General features: G+C 30.8%; 1 protein-coding gene across 2 annotated transcripts; it reads right to left on the bottom strand.

Annotated features, from left to right (window-relative positions):
- Positions 1-1,386: 1,386 nt before the first annotated feature.
- On the bottom strand, positions 1,387-18,181 carry LOC111293847 (uncharacterized). 2 transcript variants are annotated; one of them, XM_022886854.2, is made up of 10 exons: positions 17,883-18,181; positions 15,172-17,737; positions 11,481-11,942; positions 10,588-11,331; positions 8,670-9,530; positions 8,145-8,231; positions 5,264-5,761; positions 4,157-4,672; positions 3,439-3,997; positions 1,387-3,333 (listed from the first exon to the last, which is right to left on the bottom strand). In XM_022886854.2, the coding sequence occupies exons 2-9, from the start codon at positions 17,713-17,715 to the stop codon at positions 3,476-3,478; spliced, it is 6,234 nt and encodes a 2,077-aa protein (XP_022742589.2). In that variant the 5' UTR covers positions 17,716-17,737; positions 17,883-18,181; the 3' UTR covers positions 1,387-3,333; positions 3,439-3,475. The 2 variants fall into 2 exon arrangements, with proteins under 2 accessions (XP_022742589.2, XP_022742590.2); XM_022886855.2 differs by having other exon boundaries at positions 17,888-18,181.
- Between the last annotated feature and the right edge of the window lie 263 nt (positions 18,182-18,444).

The following is an 18,444-nucleotide window of genomic DNA, read 5'->3' as shown; positions in this document are numbered from 1 at the left end:
AGAAGGGTTTACTGATGCTGACATGGCAGGCGATCTTGATGGTAGGAAATCTACTTCAGGGTATTTGTTCACTTTTGCAGGAGGAGCTGTATCTTGGCAGTCTAAGTTACAGAAGTGTGTTGCTTTATCAACTACAGAAGCTGAGTATATTGCACCAACTGAAGCATGTAAAGAAATGCTTTGGATGAAACGCTTTCTTTTTGAATTGGGGTTGAATCAGAAAGAGTATGTGGTATTTTGTGATAGTCAGAGTGCTTTAGATTTGAGTAAGAATACCATGTACCATGCTAGAACAAAGCACATTAATGTTAGATATCATTGGTTACGTTCGGTGATTGAAGAACAACAGATGTTATTGAAGAAAGTTCATACTGATAAGAATGTAGCAGATATGTTGACTAAGATACTTCCCAGGGAAAAGCTTGAGCTTTGCAGTAACTTGACCGGAATGAGTTCTCTGGCCAAGGTAAGTTCCAAATGAAACTGCTATGGTGATGAATCTCCTTCTAATGGGACTGGAGGGGGAGATTGTTAGGAAAATGGGGTCCAGTCCCATATAAGTGGTTTTGGACCAAGTAAAGGCCATGGGCCTTGATCTTTTATTTTACACAGAGCCCTAGCTACTTAATAAAAAAGAGGTGGGGTTGTTTTAGGTGTGTGTCGAAAACCAAGCAGAGAAAGAAGAAAAGCCAGGAAAAGCAGAGAGAGAAAAAGGAGAAGGGAGAGTTGGTTGAACGGAAGTCGATCCGTGGTCCGATTGAGTTGGAACCTTGTCAGAAGGTTTATGATTCAGAGTTTTACATTCTGAACGGTGAAGATCGGGTTTGAAGCTCTCTAGGAACAAATCCAGGGTGTATTTGTTGAGTCACTTATTTGGTGAGATTTCTCCAATTGTTTCTCTAGTTGTTGATTAGCTCTAGTTTTAGCTAGAGAAGAACTTTGTATAGCTATTATTTGATAGTGAAGATTTTTCTGGTAGTCCGTGATTTTTTCCCTTTACACTGGAGGGTTTTCCACGTAAATCTTGGTGTGCTTTATTTTTCCTGCGCATTTGATTATTGATTGTTGTCTATTGCTTCTGTATTGTTGTGATTATTGCTTCAGGCGCAACACATTTTCCTGGCAAGAAATCTAAGGACGAACCACATCCACCACCAGCTCCATCAGGATTACTTTCTATAGCGTGTTGTTTTGGTCACACATTATTTTCAAGCTTCATCTTTTAATTTTCATTTGGATCTTAATTCTGTTATAAACTCAGCGTTGTTGTAATTTACTGAAGCTAATAGTCATAATTTATGGGTTGCTATTTTAAGTTACTTTGTGATTTTTTTTCTTTAATTTTATTGTAAGGAATTAAGGACATAAAAAATCCAAGCAAGCCAATTATCCAATGATAAGAAACCACTAAAATGCAATAAATTATCCGATCATGAGGAAACAATAACCCTGACTTGGTTTTTACCTGTTCTTTGGAGGATAAAGATTCAAGGTTCGAATCCCCTCTGCTCCCCTCCCTTAGACTCTTAATATGTACCATAGAAGAGAAATGAGAAAATAACAGTTAAAGGATTTACAAATCAGTCGTATGATGTGGTTGACATGTACGAAGGAATGGGAAAATCCATCAGCTTTGAAGAAGAAGAATAGTTGGGTGTACTAAAACAGGGGAGTCTTGGCTGATCAACATGATACATATTTGTAGTTTACAGTGCCAAGCATGATGCACCTGAAATTCATTACTTGCAAACTGAAGTTCAAATAACACATTCGTAGGAAGTGAAATAACCTTTCGGGTTCAATGGAAAGTGGCAGTCTCATACTTCAGCAGAGCAATTCCTTTTTCTTTTTACAAACTAGATAAATTCAACCTGCAATGAGAAGGCATCTCCACCATCACTGTATAAAGGAACTGCGCCATGATGAAGGGAAGAATTATGAAAGTAGAACAGGTATTTAATTACCATCTGATTTCAATAGAAGGGAAATGAGCTTATCTCACAATCACCAAAACATATTGCCTTATTCCAGATTGGGTAACTGAAGATTAACCTCTCCCACTTCAGAATTTTGGACATTCTGTGATCATAAGAAAGTACAACATATGGACGGATTAGAGGAAGAATTGTTAGCTATGCATGGAAAGGTACAAATTTGCATTTTACAATCATTTTCATTGACTAACAAGAAGTCGTTAAAAGCTTTATGTTTATAGCTTCAGAGGGCAGAAATATAAACTTATTTGTATCTACTTCATCTTAGTAAATTCGATTGGCTACTGAATACTCAGATAAAGCTTTGTAATGCACATCTGAATAAGATTCTTTAATGCTTTTAATCATAGTCCTCTATAGATCACCATCCCGGTTTGAATTAATGAATTAATTCTGCGAGAGCTGCACTTAGAAATATCAGTAGGGTCAGGAAGCCACGTCATTTTAGCAAGCTAGGAAGCTGGATAGGGAGAAGCAAAGGCGGCTGACATTTGTATCCCTGTCATTTCTATAAAAAGCTGTTGTGTAGTAGCTTCAAGGTGGCCATCCCAGCGCCCTCTTTCTTTATCTTCATCTTCATCTTCTGTCAATTGCACTCGTTCAGCTTTGATGTGCTTGAATCTCCTTGACAGAAATTCATCTTTGGGCACTCTCTCACAATCTTCTTTTTCAAGGCCGGGAATTCAAAGTTGTGATCCCCTAAGGAAAAGCTTACTAGACTTGGTAGACAACTTAATTGCAAATACTCCAGTTTGGAGAAAACAATGCTACCTTTTATTTCTTCACCGTCACATGCTATGATTTCCTCTATCATCTTGCAATCACTTATGCTCAATCTTTTTAGCAGCATCAGGCTCTTAGCTCCTGAGCATGCTACTAAATTGAAGATTCCATGACATCTCGAAACTTTCAGAGTTGTTAAATTTTCGAAAGACGCCAATGAGGGGACTAAAGTCTTGAATTTGCCACATTCCTCTACTTCAAGAATTCTCAGTTTACAGAAAGCTGCTCGGAACTCTTCCTGCCAGATATGTGTCAGCTCTGGAAGTTTAGACAACCGCAATTTACTTAACCGAGTGGGAACTGATGAATGTCCTTCCTCATCGAGTCCTTCAGACTGGAATATTTGACGGAAGGAAGCATCATTTAGAACCAACGTTTTAAGAGCTGGTAAAGACCGAATGAAGCAAAATGGAAGAGCATCTGATTTCCCAGGGACACGTATGAGCTCAAGAACTTTTAGTTTCCTGAAACAGTCTCTTGAGAGTTGTCCATGCCATATCCCTTTCGAAGTAGCAGTCTTCTCCAATATTAATTTTTGTAAGATAGGGAATGTAACCTGGATAATCAACAGATGTATTGAACAAAAACAAAGAGTTTGAACTGGTTAAAGATTAAAAAAAAAAGGAACAACGGATTTTACAAGTTTTGTGTTCAATTATACCTCACTGACCCAAAACAAGGGTTCCTGATTTGATATTTCAACCTGACTCTCTGTCTGCGTTTCTCCAAAGCAAGCACGTTCTGAAGCAAATATGTCTACTTTGTGGCACACGTTCTGAAGCAAATATGTCTACTTTGTGGCATTCAATCACCTCCATTTGTTTCAGTGATGGCCATTCTGTAGCATGAGTCCTAAAGTAGAAACGTTTCAATTTGGGTAATTTAACAAATCGAAGGCATGTTACTTTGGGAAACACAAACTTAGCCTCTGTTTCTACCGCAAGAGAATGAGTAGAAGTTGCTGCATGAGATTGATTAGCAATGAGTCCTTGTGGCTCAAATATTTCTTCTAATAAATCACAATTCTCAATCTGCAAACTGTCTAGTTCCTCAAGTCTTTCCATCATGTTAAGCGGAAAAATATTTAGGAGTGTTTCACATCCTTCAACCCATAAATTGTTTAGTTTGCAAAACGAATTTACAGTGAGTTGGTCTTGCCATATCTTTCTGCAGTCCCTCATACCTTCAATTGCCAACTTCTCCAAACTAGGGAAGAACACCTAAAAAAAATTCATTTAATAGGATTAATTGTTGGACATAAGATAAAAAATAGATGAGAAACTTACAAGTTTCAAATATTGGGAAAACAAATTGTGCAAAGTGTCATGGTGAAATTAATAGATGGAAGAAATGAAAACCCACAAAAAGGAAGGAATCACCTTTTCATTGAAGAGAACCCAGTTATCAACCTCCAAGTTATTTCCTTCTGCTTTTTGATCAATTTGAGACTCATCTCCAGCATCTTCGACATCTTCAATTACAGATTTAGAGATGAATGTCTTCAATAAAGGACAGTTTATTAGGTCCAGAGTTGTCAACAAGGGGAATTCATTGTGAGTTTCATAGCAGAATCTTGTGAGTTTGGGAAGGTCTTTGAGCGACAGGAATTCTAGTTTAGGGAACAATATCGGGCTCATCCTTTCTTCTTCTGTCAATCCTTCCATGAACAATATTACTTCTTCCATGTTCTTATAGTCCCAAATGACAAGACTTTCGAGTTGCAGAAAATGTTTTACCATGAAAGATGGAAACAGATATTTCAAATTGTGACAGCCCTTTATAATTAACTGTTCTAAATTCCGAACATAAAGGGCGGATGCTGGCTGTTGGAGATCCCATATCTTTTTAATGTTAATTGAGGACAGTTCCAAAAAGTTCAATTTGGGACACACAACCTGCAGACACAATTCTCATGGTATGAGTTTTTCTTAAAAAAACAAATTAACTGAAAATGAATGATTTCAAAGAGAGAGAAATAAAGAAAAAAATAATAAGAAAAAAAGAATGATCCCATATAGGAAAATTACTTTTCATCCAATTTCTGTGCTCCCATCGTCAAAGAAAAACAAAAGAGAGAGAAAGGATAAAGAGATGTACGTAACGTATATTAAAATAGTTATATCATGTTTAATAAATATTTAATTTTTTTATATTTAAGTTGAATTTTTTTATTTACTATTAATTAATTTAAAGTTTGATAGTTAAAGTGCCATCAAAGTTAAGATTATTTTCTGTTGTGCTTTTGGAATTTATCAAGTAATAGATTCTTTCTTTCATCTCCGGTTACATATAATAAAAGTCTATTAAAGTGATATTATCCATTTCATTTATTGCTAATTTATTTTATGTTAGATACTTAACAATGTATAACTAGAATTTAAGTGAGGGCCAGGCATAAACATTGTGACAAAATCTTGCAATAATATGAAAATAAATCTTCCTAACCTCCGCCAAAAAGGAAAAAACTTAATATATAATAAACTGACCTTATCGTTGAAAAAGGTCGGAGCATTTTTTAGGTCCCCTTCGCTTCCTTCGCCAATCGATTCTTTCTCCTTGTTTCTTGAAAATGAAGAAGCAAATGTAGTCATTTTTGGACACTCAACTATCCTAACTTTTTCCAACAATGGAAATTCAAGAGCTCTACTTCCCAAATAAAAACATGTGAAGTTGGAACATGACTCAATTTGAATGGAGCGGAGATGGGGAAATGTGAACTTATCTCCCGTTTCTTCCTCTTCAACTCCCTTTTCCCCTATGACTTGTTCCATGGTACTGCATTGTTGTACTACTAAACTGCGTAGTCGCTTGAGGCTGGAAGCCATAGAGGGGGTAAAAATGTATTTCAAGCTGCTACAATTACAAACTTCAATACGTAGAAGTTTTTTTAAGTCCAAAAATTCTCCAGGGTTCTTATTCCACATTTTCATCAACCATCGAAACTCATCTGACAATTTCAAATGATATAGGCCACGACATTCAACCTAATAAATTGCACTTGTTACACATTGTACAAGATTGAAATCACAAATCAATATATATATATATATATAAATATATAGATATATATACTAGATTAACACTATATTTTTACTAAAAATAAATTGTAGTGTTATGTGGTAGGTTTTATAACACTGGCAACAACTATAAAAAAATTATTGGCTTTAAAGATATTTTTAAAATGAAAGAAAGAAATAATGAGTTTAAACTTATTAGATAATACCATAGGAAAAATATCTATAAGTTATTTTATCAAGTACATAATATTTTAAATCAAAATATATGATTTAATAATACTAATAATAATATGAATTCTATAAATTATATTTTTATAACAATATCGGTTAAATGATGAATTTTTTGTATGACTTATACTATATATATAATTAAGTGTTCGTTGAATAAAGAAATTACTTCATTTTAATTAAAAAAGAGTTCAAATATTAAAATTATATTCATTATCAAAATTTTAAAGTCTAAGATTTAAAACATAGTTACCTTCAAAATATAATATCTTTTGATATTTATCTAAAATAGGTCATATCTTATTAATTTTAGAATTATTATATTTCATTATTTAAAGAACAATATAAGAAAACTATTTGATTATGATAAGATATACCTTTAAGTAAAGTGTGTTATTTAAACTCTTATTATAACATATTTTAGTAAGTTATGCATATTTAGTGGCTTTTTAAGAAATCAATAGTCGATATTAAAAGTAGTTTTAGTTAATATCTCTTGTAAATATATAAATAAATATCATTGATGATTATATCGAGATATTAATGGTTCTTGATTGCTTCAAATCCTTTTTTTTAGGATATATTTATAAATTAATATTTTTTAATTAGTAAAATTCATGTAAGTATGCATTTTTTACTATAAAATGAAACTACAAAATGATTTATATTTCATAAATAAGTACATATAAAAAAAAAAAGTAAGTGATCATGAAAAAGAAAACATTATATATTTACTTTATTTCAAGCAACAAAAACTTTATAAGAACATGGTTTCTAATCAAAATAAATAATTTAAATTTTCAATAGCAAATAAATGAAAAAAAAAAGATTTTAAATGAGTTCATCAATGATTGATTACCTTAAAAATTTTTTATATTGAAAATGAAAATTCACTACAAAAAAATTAAAAGAAAAAGCCTCAGAAAAAGCATTAAATAGAGAGGAAAGGAAAGTAAAAAATTCAATTTGATTGTGATAAAAAATAATTCTCTAAAAAAAATTTAAAAAAATATATAAAATATGAATGAAAATGATGACCTAAAGCCAAAAGACTTAAAAGAAAAGTTCTAAAAAAAAGTCAAAATAGAGAAAGATTAAATATTTATTCTTTATTGAAATTTTAATTTAAAATTTTTGTTATATTTATTTTTTTTAAACATAAATTTATATTTTCAGTTTAATTTAGTATGACGATGGTTATTTCAATTTTATTACTATAAAGGTATTAAAATTATTTTAAAATATTAAAATTATAATTCGATTAACAATTACGTGCATAGCACATGAAAGAAAACTAACGAATAAAAAACTATATATTTAATGTCAAATAATTATTATTAAATAAATAAATAATGCTACAAATTGAAATATAAATTTGTTATTTTTTAAAATTTATAAGAGTATTTATGTTATTCATTTTAACACTTTTAGATTTAAATTTAAATAACTAACTAGTAAAAGTTATATATTTAATGATAAATAATCTTTATTAAATAGATAAAAAAATGTTAAAAATTTAAAGATAAATTTGTTATTTTTTAAAATTTATAAGGATATTTATGTCATTCACTTTTAATACTTTTAGAGTTCACACTTTTATATATAGATGATACATACTATTAAAGTTATCTTCTATAGGAAAATAACACTTAATTGAATGGCATCTCACCTATCAAGGGACCAATTGATTGCCATTTAGTATTTTTTTAAAATTTCATTAAAAGTGTTGAGAGAATTCAAAAAAATTTTAATAAAAAGTTTTATTTTATTATTTATTATTAAATAAAAATAAAAATATTAACAATAATAAAATAAAGAAATGTAAAAAGACATAAAACCAAAAAAGAAAAAAAAATAAAATTGAAATCAAAACCATTTCATAAAATTTATTATTTTTGCAATTTACTTATTTTTCTTTCTTTTGTTCTATACATTTTTATAAAAATGGTTTATAATTTAAATTAAATTGGATATCATACTTTTGATTAAATAATTTATAATTTTGAAATTATACAAAATTACAAACATTGCTTTTGATTAAATAATTTATAATTTTCAAATTATACAAAATTATAACACTCACAATGTAGTACAAAAGGCAAAGAATGATAGTGTGACTAACCTTCGACTTTACACCCTTTGCATGACTCTTTTGAAGAGGTTCCAACACACCAATAAGATAATCTTTCGCAACAGGTGCCCTGATTAGCTGGCAAGATATGGCAGCGATGAGAATAACTTTGCCGTGGGAGATATGTTTGTTGGCTCTTATTTTATTATCTTTAATGATATTCCTGGATGTGTTTCCCCTCTTTTATTAGCTGAGACTAATGGGATTATTTTGTACCATATTTCGTTTTAATCTTTGAATGAATGCTCGCTTTCCAGATTAAAAAAAAAAAAAGCAAAGAATGAAAATATAATCACAATATATCAAACATTAGATTCCAATATTCTGGGTGTGAACTAAAATTATTTTTTATTATTAAATATTTTTATCAGATTATAAATATATTAAAAAGCAATAAAAAATTAATGCATATATCTTTTTAATTTCTAAAACAATTGAAGGATGCAATATTTCAATTAAAAAAGTAAATTGCAGAATAGATTGTAGGAGGAGGAAGCATTATGAGTTAATTCATACCTTTTGGGTGTGCAACAGTTGTATGGTGGTATTGAGGTCACCAGCCCAACGCTCTCTGTCAAGATAAAATGATTCTTTTACTGTCTGTAATTGTGGTGTGCTTAAGACTCCCTGGCAAAATATCTTCAAACTAGGACACTCTATCACAATTAATTCTCCCAAGGATGGAAACTTGAGAGTGTGATTCCCTGTACAAAAGCTTTCAAGGTTCAGTAAATCCTGGAGTTTTAAATATTCCAACTTTCTGAAAGTGATCTCATATGTGGCTTCATCATCTCCTTCTGAGTTTGCAACTATTTCTTTCATTATTTGGCAACGTGCCATCCTCATTTCTTTTAGATGCAACAGATTCTGGGCAACTGAGGGTGTAAGTAAGTTTATCATCTTGCACTCGTCCACTTGCAAAGTAGTGAGATTTTGAAATGATGACGAGGAGGATCCAAAAGTTATCAAATCAGAACACCACCTAACTTCAAGAGTTTCAAGATTAGGAAAAATAATGTGGCCTAGCTCTGAATATTTCTTCCATATTTGTGTAACATTTTTACACAAAGTCAAATTTAACTTTTTAACTCGTGAGAGTACAGCATCCGGCTTCTCACCAACATCTTCTCCATAACATATTAGAATTTTGAAGTCCAAACAGTTAAGATGAAGATTTTCCACCTTGCACAATCTTTGGAGGAAATTAATTGGAAACCTAGCAGATGGGGGCACCATAGAAACTATTGATAACCTAGCAGATGGGTCCACCACAAACACTTTTATCCGGTGAAACAAGTCTACTAGAAACTGGCCATCACACATCATTGCAATTTCATCAAGTTTTTGTAACCGCAGTTCCTCTAATTTGGGAGTCACCTTAGGAACCAATTAAATAAAACCAAGTCAGACTCAATGTTGCTCTACCAGATTGAATGTGGTTAAATATTTTATAATTTCTTCTGAATCAAAACTGAAAGAGCTTACTTGACCAATAATAAAGTTCCATTTGTCCAAAAAAAATACCAACTTAAATAATTTATAAGTGCTACGTCTCACATTAAAAAAATAAAAATTTTGAAAAAAGAATAGTTTCTTATTTTTATTTTTGAATAAAAAATGAAATCAAAATTCCAAAAAAAAAAAAGAAAAAAAAAAGCTCAAAAGATTAAAAAAAGGGAGAGTCACGGAGAAATAGGGGGAAGGAAAAGGAAACGAGAGAAAGAAGCTGAAGGAAAAGGTGGTCAACTGCCAATTTACCTAATTCATGGCAAATCGACAACCAATTGTCACGTGACTACCAAACCGGCATCTGATTGCCTCTGGCATACCAGATCGGTGACTGGTCAAGTGACCCTTTCCTCTTTCTCTTCTTTTCCTATCTCTTTCGTTTCTATCCATACTTCTAAATTTCAAGAATGCTTCTCTCGGTCAATTTTTTTTTTAAATTTCAATATTTTCTATTTTTTTAGAATTTTTTTTAATTTTCTTTTTTATTGCCGAAATGGAGTCTCCAAATGACATAACACTATACATGTAAATTTACTTTGCATTTCCACATTACTGGCCATTTATTAATGCATTTCCTCATGTAAATTATTGGCCATTTATTAATGACAGTTTATTATTGGCCATTTAAGCCACATTAGTATTTTTGTTAACAGAGTTAATTTGACTTATGGAATGCAAATTCATATATTTAATCATGAATTTTTGTTTTATTTTTTAATGTATCAATCTGACAAAAATATATAGTTCAGAAATGAAATAAATATTTAATTTTTTTTTTATATGGATAACCAATTATATTAAAATGCATTATTAAATGTGTTGACAGATATGAGAAAAGCAGGAAAAGAGTGCAAATTTATATGAAATTGAAAATACTAAAAGGGTTTGTAAAAGACATAGATTCGTAGATGAGGAACAATCATACCTCTTCAACCGAGAAATGTTGCTGTGGAATTGTAGAATCTCTTTGGCCATTCCCATTCATTTCTTGGGTGCTAATTAGACGTTCTAAAGCTACAATCTTTAGTAAAGTAGAACAATCTGTCGTCGATATTGTTTTCAAATTCAGCCAGACTATTGTATGTTGCCCTTGATAGAAACATTTGAGCTTATTTAGGGTGATAACCTGAAGGAAAGACACTTGAGGAAAATCAAACCTAATGGGCTGTTCCAATCTTTCCCCTGCCGATACAATCTCCTCGACTCCACATTTCAATATTGTTAGACATTCAAGTTGAGGAAGGTCCTTGGCTATTGACACTGGAAATAGACTTTTCAGACTCTGACAACACTCAGCTCTTACTCTTCGTAGATTTTGGAAGTTAAGAATTCCAAGGGAATAGTTATTCCAAACATGCTTCAATGCCGGTAGCCAGGAAATGTCCAATTCTCTTAGTTGAGAATATTCTACACCAAGTGTGTCTTCGGTATTTAACCCTCCAAGCTCAAATATCTGTTCTAGTGAATCACAGCAGAACACAAAGAGCTTTTCTAGACAGTGAAATACTCGCACGGTGGCAGAGGAAAAAATAGTCAACAATTGATCACAAAACTGAACATTCATTTCTTCTAATTTGCAGAAGGAACCTGCTAGAAGCTCTTTGTGAAATATCATCTTTACATTTCTCATGTTGGAGATGTTCATCCTTTGCAAGCTAGGAACTGCAACCTATATATATATATATATATATATATATATATATATATAATTCAACATGCCGATCTAGAGTTAGTTCGTAAAAAATAAAGGCAAAAACGCAAGGAGAAAACAAAGCAAAGAGAGTGCATAATAATTGTAAGAGTGAAAAACTAATTCACCTTCTTATTGAAGAGAGCTGGTACATCGTCTTGATAATTCCCCTCCATTTGGGTTTCATTAACGAACTCATTTAATTTCGGGCATTTCTCAATATTCAGCACTTTCAAGGATGGGAACTCAATATCATAATTCCCTGAGCAAAATTTGATGAGATTCTCAAGATCGCTTATTTTCAAGGAGTTCAATTGAGGGAAACGAATCACATCTTTCTTTTCTTCTTCTATTTCCTCTGTAACTATTATCTCCCTTAAACACTTGCATTCCACTATCTCAAAGTGTTGGAGCTGCTCCAGACTTCTTGCAACAGAGGCTAATAACAGATGTTCCAAGTTCCCACAACCCTGAATGATCAAGCTCTTCAAATTCGGAAAGGAAAAACATGTATCTGAAGGCTGGTTGTGCCATATCCTTTGGGTGTTAATTGAGGACAATTGCAGGTTTTCCAATTCAGGAAATGCTATCTGCACACATGTATGTATTCTATGAGTAATTGTTGGAATATGAACTTAAATTTATGAGTTGAATTATAATTTTATTTATAAGAGAATTGTAAATGTACATTATTAGAAGTCTATTCCTAATACGGCTGTGATTTAGGTTATATAAATAAACACATATAGTGTGAATTCCATTAGCTAAAAGTTTTTGATGGTGCAATTTGACGGAGGATTTTAAAATGTTAGCATTTTAAAATACACCAATTCAAAATAAAAGAATTTGAAATTGCATTATTTGGATAATTATTCTTAGAATGAAATTTAAATATTTGAATATCGTGAGATAAAAAATAATTATAATAGAAAAATAATCATATTAGATAAAAAAAACAAAATACAAAAAAATATTTATGAAATATGGATGTCCCTAAATTTGTCAAAATATGTAAATATTACTAACAATATGAAAATTTTAAAAAATAAAATTTATAATGAGTTTTGTAGTTAATATTAAAAAAAAAAAGTTGCATAAAAAAATGGAACATAGTAAATGTTGACTTTGTGCTATAAAACCGATGAATTTCACAAATTCATCTTAAGTGAAATTTGAAAAGAGAATTTGTGCCCTCCAAAATTCTTTATTCAAATTCCAAAAACTTTAAAATTTCAATTTTTATTTAACCCAATAAGGTAATTCTATTTTAGAATTTTTAAAAAATTTTTACAAATAAAATATCTTCTTAAATCCCTCGTCCAAATGCACCGTTATAATCATTTTTATCTAATTGCTAAGTAATCAAAAATAACCATAAGAATTGAAGTCATTAAATTTATGGTCAGCTACCATATAAAAAAAATCAAAGATAAAAAAAGTTATTAAAAAGTAGATTAAAATGTAAATCTTTAATAGTTCATGGCACAAGCATCCATAAATCAATCTTGAACATTCATATTGATAATGGAATATGTAATTTTAATCTTATTGATTTTTGCATAATATATAGAATGATCTAAACACCTACAGTACTTATCAAATTAAAAATTTTACTTTATTTTATCTCTTAATAGAAAGTTTTATGCTTATAATAAATTGATGAATTAACTAAAGTTTTAAGTTAATAACATATGTGGTCTCCAAATTTTAAGTTAAATTCTATTTTGATTTATAATTTTAAAAAAATTTTAATTAAATTCTTAATTGTACAAAATTTTTCATCATTCCGTCTTTGAAATTATCTAAATTAATAAAAAATACTAACTGGACCACATGGATGGCACATGATTGTGTCAACTGGTATCTTATGTGGCAAATAAAAACACAAAAATAGAATTTTACTCAAAATTTAAAAAAGAAGGATGTTGTTACTTTGAATTTTTTATAATTCATATATATTATATAAAATATTATGTTTAAAATAATATTTTTTATTTTTATTATAATATAATTTATTGGTTAAATTTTTTTTAATAGAAAATCAATTTTCAAAAATTAAAATGAAGTTAAAATTTCCAGAATCTTTTTTTAAAAAATCCATATAAATTTAAAAACGAAACTATCTATTGTCAATTAAAATATTATTTTACTGATAAATTATAATAAAAATATTATTTTTTATCTAAAAATATATTTTCTATTTAAAATATCAAATTCATTTTCCTTTTTTCTTTTTCAAATATATTTTATAAAGAAGAAAAAATGGAAAAAATAAAAATAAACAAAAAATTAAATTTTCAAATATATTTTTATAAAATATGATAATTTAAAATAATTTTTATTTTTTATTATAATATAATTTATCAGCAAAATAATACTTTCATAGATTTAAAAAAGTTAAATTAAATTTTAAAAATATTTTTTTAAAATTACTCCATATCATTTTAAAAAAGTAAGTAAAAAAATTCATATTAGTTTAGAAAATTAAATAAAAAACTTCATATCATTTTACAATAGTAAATAAAAAATAAATTTATTAATCTATTCAAAAATTTATTTTCAATCCCAAAAAAATTATTTTGAATTTATTTTCTATGAAAAAAATTATATTTACATAAAATAAAAATATTATTTTTGTATAACCCAAGTTGTTACCTACAGGATTAGCAGCAGTGAGGGCGATTTTGATTTTCTCTTTTTTAGTTTTTACAAAGTATAAAATTTAATAAAGAATAGATTCAAATTAATTTTTTTCAATAGAAACAAATTTATGAATAGATTAATAAATCGATTTTTAAAATGATATGAAAATTTTTATTTAATATTTTAAAATGATATGGAGTTTTTTATTTAATTTTTTAAATCAATAAGGAAATTTGTACTTAATTTTTTAAAATGTTTCAAAAGAATTTTGAAAGTTTTAACTTAATATTAATTTTTGAAATTCTATTTCTATTCAAAAAAAAAATTTAACTAATAAATTATATTAAAATAAAAATATAAAATATTATTTTAAATTTTAAATTTTATAAAATATATCTTAAATATAAAAAATATTTGAGATAATATCATCTTTAAACTTTAAATAAAATTTTATCATGATCCCTCCATTTACCATGTGAAATGTTAGTCGACATCATCCATATAGTATCAACTGACACTTACTATTAATTTAAAGAGTTTCATAAAAAGAATGACCCAAGTATAATAATTTTAGATAATTGAAAATCTTATTAAAACTTTTAAAGATTAGATACAAAAATAGAATTTCACTTCAATTTTAAGGATCATGAGTGCTAAACTTCTATTATAAGCAATTGAGCCCTTATAATAACATTTTTATTTCATTAAACCTTTGCTCCGTATGAAAATCAAAGAACTTTGTTATTTCTACAATATCAAGATCTAATTGATTGTTATCTTTACCAAATTAATGTACACGAAAAAATATGAAGAATTCTTGTTGAGTTGTGCTTAAATGACATTTAGTAGAGACTCATAAAGCATGCCAAATTACATCTACAAAATCTTTTTTTGTCTCGTATATGTCATGGAGATGTTAACGTGGCAAACATAAAGATCATGTAGAGGCCAAATGTGTCATGAAATAATGGATTTTAGTTGTTTTTATGCAAAGTAAAGGTTTAACTGAATAAAACTAATACTTTTGAGAATTCAATTGGATACAATAAAAAAAAAAAAATTAAGTTCAACGGTTTTTTAGTATTTTAACCCACATAGAGCGGGAAGCATACCTATATCTATAGGTTAAATATAAGATTAAGCCATTGAATGCTCCATAAATAAATAAATAAATACCTGGTTATTGAAAAGTGCCTTGGTGCTTGTATCCCCCTGCTCCTGCTGGGATGTGGAACGCCTCCTCCCTTCGGAGCTAAAGCTAACGAGTTGTGGAAGACGGAGGAGTGTCAGGGACTGTAATTGACCAAACCCCATTTTCTCCGTTGCGATATATTGGACTTCCCAACCATCTTGGATGTGAAGTTTCTTCAAATCTGGCAAATCTTCCCCGTTGTTTAACTCATCAAGTACATTCTTGATTCCTTTAAGTCTCTCAAGATATAAATCTTCAGTCTTCTTCAACAATTTTTTCACCCCATGGTCCTTGTAAATGCTTCTACGAAAATTTAGTTTCAGTGTTCTTGAGCATTCATAGTCATCGTCCCTCCACCATAAAGAATTATCTATGGAAATCCCCCATAAAGAATTACCTATGGAAATCCTGTATCTGTCCAATGTCTTAGTGAACAGGCGTTCTGGAATTATTTGAGCATTAGGAATATGAGCATAAAAAGTGGTTAGTTGATTCAAATGCTTCAATTCCTCAAGGCTAGCATTTCTTCTTTCACTGCCAGGTACTTCTTCCTCCCACTGAACAAAGCTGTCTTCCATATATAATTCTTCTAAGTTGGACAAATTGCATAAGACATTTGGTGGGATGATTATGAGTTCAGGACAATGACTCAAGTCTAACAACTTTAACCGAGTCAATTCTGCTATCTCCCTGGGTAGCACTTCAATATCTGAGTGACGCAGGCTAAGGATTTCTAGACTCTTGATCTTTCCAATAATGCTTATGTCTTCAAGTGCACATTGATGTAGACACAACATGTGAAGGCCAGTGAGCAGATTAATTGACAAAGGTAGCGATGGAAAATGCATGCCAGTGAAATCTAAGACTTTGAGTCCTTCTGTTCGTCTAAAGAAATTGGCTGGAATTTTCACCCAACCATCATGGGCCATGTGAAAAAAGGAAAGACCTGAACACTCCATCTCATCAGGAAGCGCCGTTGTAATACGAGGATAACATAAATTAATCGCATAACAATTGTTCATTCTCTCCTCATCGGGCCACTCTTTTAGCTCCTCATCATGACTTAACACAAACATACGGTGGTCCCTTGATGCAATCGATAAAGCAACACCCAAAACAACATCATGAATATCAAACCGTTCGTTGTTATAACTATCAAGCAACAAGCAAGACGCTTTGAGATTACTCACAACTGTCAATACTTTATCTCTTGCTTCGTCTATTGTGTAGATGCCTTCAAAACATCCCAAACCAAAAACGTATTTCAACAAGTCCTGAATGAGAGCATTATGACCCATCAAACTACATAGCAAGAAAGTCAACTTAACTTCCTTACTTTTTAAATTATTGTAGCTCAACTCTATAGCTGAAAATACATCCGGTGTTACCCCTGCGAAGTTTTCTGATGAAGGCCTCTTTAGATCACGCAAAGCATCCCTCCATTCAAATAAGCTCTTGTTTCTCAAAGCCCTTGCAACTGCCGCAATGGCGATTGGCAATCCTGCACATTTCTTTGCTACCTCTTTAGCTATAGGCTGCAAATCACAATTGTCAACATAGTCACCAGCCATCTTCTTAAACAGGACCCAGGCTTCTTCTTCATTTAAATTGCGAACTTCAAAATTTTTTTGAGTATCCATTCTACTTAATAAAACATTGAGATCTCTAGAAGTTAGCAGTATCTTGCATCCCTCACGTTCATTTCCAGCAGGAATCCCAACTTCTTCAAGATCTAATCTTGCCCAAATATCATCCAAAACAACAAGAATCTTCCTTTGGTTCAATCTTTTTTGCAGAAGAAGTGCCCTTCCAGCCATACTCTTTTCCTCAAATTTTAAACCCAAGAAGTCTGCAATTTGGTTTTGAATTTTATCAACATCAACAGTCTGAGTTACGGTTGCTATAACTACGGAATCAAATAACGAGCCCTGTACTTGTCCAGCAACTTCTTTGACTAGCATGGTCTTCCCTACGCCACTCATCCCGTGCACCCCTATAACTTTGATGGAAGCATCTTTCAGTGCCTCCATGATTCCATTCAAAACCTGTGTTCTTGACTCGAATGCTTCGAAACCTGCAACTGATGTGGGTGGTTGTGGAGCTGCACGATACGAAACCCGTTCAAATTTGCCCCGTTCGAGTAGCTCAGCAACAGCCTTCGCCACCTCTTCAGCTTTCATGCTATGCTTGTAGCGAGTCCAGAAACTAGGACACAAGCCAAGGAAACACTTTTTCTTTGCTTCTTCTTCATCTTGCATCACTTTCTCTACTTCTTCATCGATCTTCTTGTTTACTGCAGTCAGCCAGTTGTTGACATCATTTTCAATCTTCTCCCCATTTCGTTTAGCAGTATCAACGGCGTGCTGCACTCTTTCTCTGGCACACTTCAGGTTCCCAGCTTGATCCTTCAGACGCTGAACATTTTTGTCATGATTGGAAAGGTATTTGATCTGATTTATTATAGGAGCGATCGTGTACTCTGCAACTGAAGTGACAATGGAGCTAACGATGCCAATAACAAACTCCATTCTTTTTTTTTTTTTTCACAAGCTGCTTAAAACAAACGAAAGGAAAACAGAATAAATTATTAAAGAGAAGAAAAAAACGAAAAACAAGGGAAAATTGTAAAGTTTTTTCCAGTGATGGATCTTTACCGATGACAATGAAAACGAAGGACAGTCACTGAAAAGATTACCTTACCAAAAAACAATCAACGAACAAAGGAGCAATGGAAGAGATCCAGTTATGAAATTGAATTGACGACGAAGACTCAAGACTGAAAATTAAGGATGCCGAATTTGGGTGGACAATGGAGAAATGCCAGAAACAGCGAAGAGAGTTATAATGCACAAAAAGGTTTTAATCAGACGGTGGACTTAAGATAAATTTGACAGCAAATCAAGTTGAAAGGTTTAAGCATTTTGTGGTTTAAGATCAGAGGAGAGTTGCCAGAGGAAGGGGAGTCAAAGGAGAGAAAATGCTGTGGAAGGCGATGTCCGCTTACAATAATAAACACTCTTATTTATACAAAAAAAAGTTTTTTTCACTGGTTGAGTTTTTCGGATGTCCGTTATTCTGATTGAGTTAGAAATTATCGACCCGGTAAAAAGCCACGTCTATTGTTTTTAAGAAAATACAAAATGAAATTTTAAAATTTTTAAAAGCTTTTAGATATATAAATTCAAAAATTTTTAAGAGTTTTTAAATTTGTAACGAAAATTCGAAAACTTAAAATAATTAAGAAAAAAGAAAAAAAT

This window comes from Durio zibethinus, chromosome 14 (assembly GCF_047325235.1).
Source record: "Durio zibethinus cultivar Kanyao isolate XHJ-2024 chromosome 14, ASM4732523v1, whole genome shotgun sequence".
NCBI classification, from domain to species: Eukaryota; Viridiplantae; Streptophyta; class Magnoliopsida; order Malvales; family Malvaceae; genus Durio; species Durio zibethinus.
Note: the sequence above shows the minus strand (reverse complement) of the source record. Positions and strands in the feature narration are given on the sequence as shown.